The 7,875-nt window shown below is 36.3% G+C and overlaps 1 protein-coding gene across 4 annotated transcripts in view; it reads left to right on the top strand.

The window, feature by feature from the left end:
- Nucleotides 1-3: 3 nt before the first annotated feature.
- The window catches only part of LOC113673908 (uncharacterized), a 28,894-nt gene continuing 21,022 nt past the window's right edge, over nucleotides 4-7,875 (top strand). For 2 of the 4 annotated variants that reach the window (XM_089194720.1, XM_089194721.1), the window contains exons 1-2: nucleotides 6,774-7,155; nucleotides 7,318-7,341. In XM_089194720.1, coding sequence (XP_089050846.1) covers nucleotides 7,121-7,155; nucleotides 7,318-7,341 — 59 coding nt within the window. In that variant the 5' untranslated portion in view covers nucleotides 6,774-7,120. Of the gene's footprint in view, nucleotides 217-365; nucleotides 518-6,773; nucleotides 7,156-7,317; nucleotides 7,342-7,875 lie in introns of those variants that run through there. The other 2 variants (XM_027190377.2, XM_089194719.1) reach the window with 2 other exon arrangements.

The raw sequence follows: 7,875 nt of genomic DNA on the forward strand, positions 1-7,875 counted from the left end.
TTTGACATTTGATTAAAATATGTTGGTTTCTGTCACGTACGCATACTAGATTTGGGTAGAACTTTCTCAAAAAGCGATTTACTTTGTTGAACAATCCTTGTGAAGATCGGAAGTAGGTTCGCGGTGATATCATTGCCATTCTTCCCTGACGGAGTTAATTTTGTTAAGATTCCCTTGAGAAAAGCAACAAATCTGCCGGGAATTTCTCAAATGTTTGTAAGTGACCAACTTTTGATAACATGTGCACATAATCTCAAGTTCCTACTTGTTATGATCGTTCGATCAATAATGGCGATTGTTAAAATTCTCCTGCCTCATGGCTGATTTTTCTCTGAATTGTTGGCCTTTATTGTTGTGTTTTGTAGAACTCGAAAAACTCTCCCACAGCAAAAGACGTGGATATTGGGCTGATGCAGCTAAGAATCCTTGAACCTAACGAAAAGGAAACGCAGAAGCCCTCGAAGAAGAAAATGGCTCCTGGAACCTCAAGGCGCCGGAAGAAATCTAGATACAAGAGGTGTGTAATTTCTTAATTTTCTTTTAATGCTTTAACAACTCAAATAATGGTGGATGAAAATAATGGGTTTTGAAATTAGGCTCTCCCCCTTATTATTTCATTTTATTGTTTTTGGTGGTTGCTCAAACAGCCAGAAATCTTCAAACATTTCCTCTGCACACAGTGTACATCGATGTGGCTTGCATTTTGTAGGACTGAACTTGTCGAACCACGCTTGAAAAGCTTTACTTCAGCTGACTCATGTATATTCTATAACGAGGACATTTATTCCCTTTTGGGATTAAAAGACTGAAGAAAAAAAATGAAGTAAAACTTCTGCTCTGCAGTAAAGAGTTTGTGAGGTTTACAGGAAGTGAAGTTGCATAATTACCGACTGTTACTGTAAGAGGTGTCAAAACAAGCTTACGTATTTTGAATTCGTTCGCGTTGTAATCATATTATGACGCAGTCGTTTTAAGAGTCAATTTTAAAAACGTTTTGAAGTTATTGGGGTGGTTGGTTAAAAAAAATTCCAAACTTTTAACTCTGCCTGATAATATTTTTTGCTGAAAATACGTTGTCGGCATGACATGTATCAAATTATAGATGACCATGCATTTATCTTTATAAATAGAAAATTCTTGATCTTTGCTACAGAAGTGCGTAGGAGTGACTGACGATAGAAAAAAAATCCCAAGTTTTGTATTAATGATGTCAAATCAGCAAATCATCTGCATTTCTTTCATTCTTTGTAGCTTCCAACCGACAAAGTATTTTCCATACTTATAAATTAGTCATGATAATCCAAGAAAAGTAGAAAGTAATAAAAAGCGCAAAGGTGGGCATACACCAGGGTTCATTTCCATTTTTAGATTAACAATTCATGAGTCGTTGAGGAGAATACGAAAATAAACAAAATTAAACTATAATAAATACACAAACAGAAAGAGTTGATCTAACTAGAACATACTATTTAACTGATTGAAGGCAAACCATTTGGCCACATATTAGGAGCTTCTAGTCCTAAGGGGTTGAATTAAGGACTGATAAATTTAAGTGGAAGTGAGCAAAGTTAAATGATGAAATGGAAGTGACACCACAAGCTCTTAAAATAAACAAGAGATAAAACAACACTCCTTTATTTATGAACCCACACAAGTACGGAAAGGACAATGATTGTTTGTACCAACTGGTTTGAAGGTATAGATTTCACCATATGTTCGTAAAAAAATTAAGGGCAGTCCTGTGTGCTCTGTAATTAGATATGATGATGGAAAAAGCTGTTTTGTTGTCATTCAGATCTGAAACAGGTGTAAAAAAATCACTAATAGTGCTATAGGCATATAGAGTATCTCCTTCCGATAAAAATAAATGAAATGAATTGCAATGTAGACAATACAGCAATAATATTAAAAGGTTAACATTTCAGCCAGTATTACTAGTCTTCTTCAGGACAAATTTTCTTCACAAAGATGTAATTTTTACTATTATACCTTTCAGACCTCCTGTTTATTCTTCCAGTAAATTTTTTGTGTTTAATATCATCAATATTTAACACAGCATTTCTTTCATACACACTAGTTGACTATTAATCATCGTTCATGTTGTATTGGCTTGTATTGACCCTTTTCTTTCCTAGAGCTGATCAAAATGGAATTGCTCCGCCCATTCACCTTAATCCTTTGACACCCAAGATCTTGTTAGTAATTCTCCTTACTGTCTGCCATATAGTTCTTGTGATGTTAGTTTAGATAATTTGGTATTGGATAAGCTAATAATCCCATAATTAATATTTTTCTTTATTCCCATTACTTGTCTGCTTGACATTGTATTGATATTTTGGGGTGATTTTCTGTCTTAGTCAATCATGGGAGTTGAAGGGTTAAATTCTCAAGAAGAAAGGAGATGAAAAAAAAGAAAAACGTCAACTAGGGTACATTATTGAATGTCGTACCAAATTCTCTGGGCTAAAATTAGATGAAGTGTATGATGAACAGTAAGAAGAACTGATAAGAAGATCTTAGTAATAAAAGTGTCAAAGAATTCAAAAGTACTATAACTATATGACGTAACCTCCGCAGCCTTTAATTTGCTTTACAAAATACGTCAGAAGTCTGAACACTTTTTAACTTCCTTTGTGGTATGATAATTGGATTGAAAAGCTTTCAGTTTTGTTAGTTACAATGTACAAACTGCCAAGGTCACTGCTTCAAGCTCAAGGTTTACAGAAGTCGCAACACTTTTTAACTTCCTTTGTGGTATGATAATTGGATAGAAAAGCTGTCAGTTTTCCTAGTTACACTGTACAAAATGCCAAGGTCACTGCTTCAAGCTCAAAGTTTCCATTTGGCAATGAAAAATGTAAAAAAAAGGGGATTGGAATTTAACTTAACACTTACGCACCTGAGGAGAAAAAAGCAAAAAAACTCAACTTAACAAATAACTTTTCATAGAAAATATTCCACTGAGTTTGACTCTAGATCACAAAAATTAAAAAAATGAAACTAACAGTGAGAACTTACTACGTGATTGCGGAAAATAATTTGTCAATTTGCCACTTTTTGCTAAGAATTAGAGGATACAATTTTTTTATTCACTATGGTGACCATAATAATCACAGCTTGAATTGCATGCTTCTAGCATCACAGTGGTCTTCTCGATTGATCGATGTTGCATGGTTACACCTGTGCGAAGAGTAGGATTATGATGGAATTAGAGAGGGAAGACAAACAAGATCTCCACTATTAAGATTCCAAGCTATAATTATTTTAAAAATCCTTCGACTCCTGAGTGTGACTAGCATCTAATTTCTCTTTAGAATATCAACCGCGATTCAAACCCTAAGGTCGAGAAAATCTAACTTAAGAAGCTCTCGATCAAGTGACACATTCTCCTTGTTAGTACGAAAGGAAAATGATAGAAACCAGTGTGGAGAATATTTACACAAATGTCAGTGTTAGGGTTAAAACTAATGCCATGCTTGGATTAAAGGTTTAAGAGTCTGGTTGATTTTGTTTAGTGGGAGAGAGGGATTTTAATTAACATTCACATTCACGGAATTCCCCAACAGCATGATCAAGATAAAAGCTCCAAAAAGAAGGAAATAACTAGCTAGAAATTGTTTTGGTTTGAATGTGCAGGTCTAAGTTATTCCTAATTCCAGCACATTTTGGGAGAAAATGAAAATTATTGCTCAAATGAACATTCACAGCAAGTCATATGCCAATCAACTTTACTTTATGTTTTTTTTTTTTTGTAATAGATTATAAAAAGCACAATCTGAATTATTTTTAGCAAGTGAACAGCTTCTTTCATTTTTTAAATATTTTCAAAGTAAACAGTTCACCATGAATTATCATTGCATAATTTGAGAAAGGTCAAAAATGAAATATCTCAAATGATGTAGCTTTTATCATGCAGAAAACTCCTCTAATGCATGTCATCAAATCTGTTGAGAGGGAAAGTTTTGTTTTGGTATGTTACTTTCGTGAGTCTCCAGAACTCACAGACTATAGTGTAATCAGATTAGTTGAAGACTCAAACACACTTTGTTTAATCAAAGGCCTCTTTTTAATGTTGAAGTGATATTAATCTACCACTTCTTGTAAGGTTCCAGGAGGGAAGATGAATTCCCCATTTAAGCAAAAGTCAACATTTGACAAGGGAAGCAAGACTATTTTAAAATCTTCCGACATGCTTTCTAGCCTAACACATCACGATCCCAATTTGTACTGTTATGTAACCCTTGCAATTCTAGGAGAGATCAAGAAGGAATTTCCCTTTACAGTATCAATAAATTTTCAAGCAGAAAATTGGAGTGAAGGAAAAAAAGTATAAACTAGGGATATTGTTTGATTAAACACTAAATTCTCAGAGCTAAAATGAGAAGAAATGTATGTTACATTGTTGGGAGAACTGATTTAGGGATCTTGAAAGTATTTAAGGATTGAAAAGATTAAGGGGATAAAGCAGTTTTTGAATTAATTCTTAGTTTTAATTACCCACCTCCTCAGGGGAAAAGAAAGTGTCTGTGTTTTTAATCTAAATGACCACATTAACATATTTCAGCCATTAAATATATATATACCAAAAATAACTTGCATCCTACATAAAAACATATGAAAAAGGGTATCTGTTCATACGTTAAAGAAAATGCAGCAAGTTTTGATAGCAAGATAAAGCCAAATCTTTTCATTACAGAATCGCGCCCATTGAAAAACGTCGCACGGGAAAATGCAAATAAGCTAGAAAAGAGAAAGAGAGCATGCGTAACTTCACGCAGGCCTGTCAATCCGACTGTCAATCATGTAATCCCCCGTGTACGCAGTGTTCGAAAGTATTGTTTCTTGTGCAGACAACCGAAACGTAGCGCTTTTCATCGAAGAAGAATAGACGTAATTAGTGGCGTTATCTTGATTAGGTTATATTGTTTAAAAATCGGTCAGATGTAAAATTAAATTACCTTTCAAATGCCGGGTTTTCAATTTGTGTTAAGACTCAAATGCGGCAGATTTGCGAGGTTCGACCATCAACTTCGCCAAGAAAGCAAAACATCACAGAAATATTCCTTTTAGTAAAATTTCCGTACTGCCCCATACTATCGTAAAACAAATCTGTTTTCCCAATGGTAAAGTATTGTTTTTGTCACTCTATCCAAGAACTGAACGTATAATGTAGTGTGGGGCTGTGCGGAATTTTACCTTCCTTTTTGGCCCGTTATTGCCGTCAGTTTCAGATAACACGTCGGTAGTCTAATTACTTTTCGAAAAGCTTAAGTATACGTTGTAGATTCCCGCTCCACGTAGGTGCACGCTCACGCTCATAAGCTTACGGATGAACACTTCACGCTCTTTTGATATGCAAACGCGGCCCTCGCTCTTTACCGACGAAAAGAGCATTTCGTCACTTTGAAACAATGCTAATTGCTCCAATTGTATCTCCATTGTCTCTAAACGGACGCAAAGCGAAATTTTACAACTCCCGTTTGGGAATTTGTCAATTCAGATCTAAAGCGACCGAAGTTGGCGGTGAGCGTTTGCAACCTCATTCCTAGGTCATTGCGCCCGCAAAGCATCATGGGTACCCCACTTTTCTCGGGCGACGCTTTTCAATGGGCGCGATTCCGTAATGTCACTTCTTTTTTACCATGCTAAAAGCAGGTTGTTCTTCTCTCTTCATTACAGTTTCTAATGTATCATATGATTGTAACAAAGTTTCAGTATGACCTTTTGATGCAAGTCGGTCGAATACCTTATTTGCATTGTAAACACAGAGCTCTTCCGTGTTAACTATTTGTGTTCCTGCTCTCTCTATTAGTTTGCTTTAAACTTCCATAATGGACTTCTGATTGTGATGAAAGAAACTTCCTCTTCAGTTTTGAAAATGAATTTGAAGTTGATGTATAAAACTTATGCTTATACACCTTGTTCCTATTTAGTTTTCATTTCTTAATCTGCAAGTTATCTTAGTTTAAAAGGTTAAAGCTGCTATACAGTGTGCTAAACCAAGGACATATTTCATCAGTTTGAACAGTTTGTTGAAAGTTCAGTGTTGTACCTCATCGCTATTTTCAGTGACTCTAACCACCTAATTAAACTCTGTTTTGCATGAAAAAAACAAACATTTTCTTTGTAAACACGATAAGAGGTGGCTTTGCGATAGCTTAACTTTCATCTCTCACAAGTTTGAAATTTCTTTTTAAGAGCGTCGTTAAAACTCAAGCTCGAATTTTTTCACTTGATCGAGAGATTGTCATCAGGTATAGCACTCACCTGTTTCGAGAGAGAAAACAACTGGGGTTGTTGACATACGCCAAATAAGCAAGTTTTAACTCTAACCCGATCCACTTAAGATATTGTACCATTGTATTCAACAAGTTAAATTTAGAACACCAAGAGTTTGTAGAACCCATTAGGAAATTCATCGACTCGTATCAAATATTCGGACTTGCGGGGGAGGAGGGGGTCGTGTAGTTGATTCGGAATGTTCCGGTTTTACATCGATCAAAAGTAAATATTTGCTTTTGCTATTCTTTACCTTAAATCGTTGTGTCTTAAACGGAAGTTCTTGCATTCAGCTTCAGTTAGGCGGTTTCTTTCCGTATCGATAACCTACATGAGTTGTAACAAATTAGTCGCTACCGGCTTGAACCTGTTTTGACGCCGCTCTTCCTAACAATTTCACACGCTATTCAAGTCCATTGCATTGTTTTCTTGATCACCGGAAACGTGTATTGATGTTGTCTTTTGTTTCTTTAAGAAAGAAAAAACACGCATACATCTTCTTTTGAAGAAAACGCAGCAAATTACCGCAGATACTATGGAAATCAAAATATAATAATCACTTTCGAGTATTATGGGGGTCGTACCCCCGGTGTAATTATCACGTGATGTTGGCGGAGTCTCGCGACCAATCAGGTGATGTTTCTGAGAAAAAAATGCGCATAATAATTTCTCGTCAGACGATAAACAAGCGCCATCTTGATTTTGTTGCTCGTAAAAGGACCTTGGAATTGTCGTTTTCATTGGAGATGATCTCGTGTTTTCGACTGTTAAACGCCCGCTAAGGTCTCAGAAGTTTCTGGTTAAGAGTATTTGGCTGTGTTTTGGGACAAATTGGTCAGCGATGCCGCCAGTAAAGCGCTTGGCGCAAAAGCCGAGGTATGTTGCAGCGAACCTAATGTCGACAGGGTATTGGTGAAAATTATATGGCATTCATCTCGATTAACTGTGGGAATGCCATACTCTGGTGTAATCGGTCTGGAAAAGAGCAGCTTTAAAGGGAAAAAAACACTGATGTTGCTTTTGCTCTTTCTTTTTCAGATCGAAAAGCACGGACAACTCGAGGTAAGGTTTAAACATGTATAAACTTTTTGTAGTATCTCTTGTTCTTTCCGTCGATTCTTGTTCTTACGGCGACGGACACAGCCGTGTCGCGCCGCCGATACAAGTCAAGTAATCAAAAATGAGCCTAGTTCTCTCAATAATGTCAGCTGTGTTGAAGCGATTGTCAAGCATTAGGTAAAAAGACGGGAATCACCATAAACGGAAATTGGAGGCCGTCTGTTTGCAAGTGTTTGCGTGTGTTTCAAGATTATCGAGAGCCGTATACAATAACTACATCGGTCCCGCTAGGTTCTTTGGAGCTCGTGAGGCAGTAAAAAGAAGTTACGCGGAAGGCGTTGTGTGAACGAAGTGATTTTTGCTTTTAAATCAGCAGCGTTTGACTGTGCAATGTTCATGAGAAGTTGGAATTTGTTTTCTTCGTGCAAACCTTGTACAACGCACCAAAGACTGCAAAGAAGTGCCGTGAATTAATTACCTGCGGACATCAATATATTAATGTTCAAGGTTTTTGTGAAACGTGTCTTGTCTCCTTTG

The sequence above is a fragment of the Pocillopora damicornis genome, chromosome 14, assembly GCF_964200805.1.
Source record: "Pocillopora damicornis chromosome 14, jaPocDami1.2, whole genome shotgun sequence".
NCBI lineage: Eukaryota > Metazoa > Cnidaria > Anthozoa > Scleractinia > Pocilloporidae > Pocillopora > Pocillopora damicornis.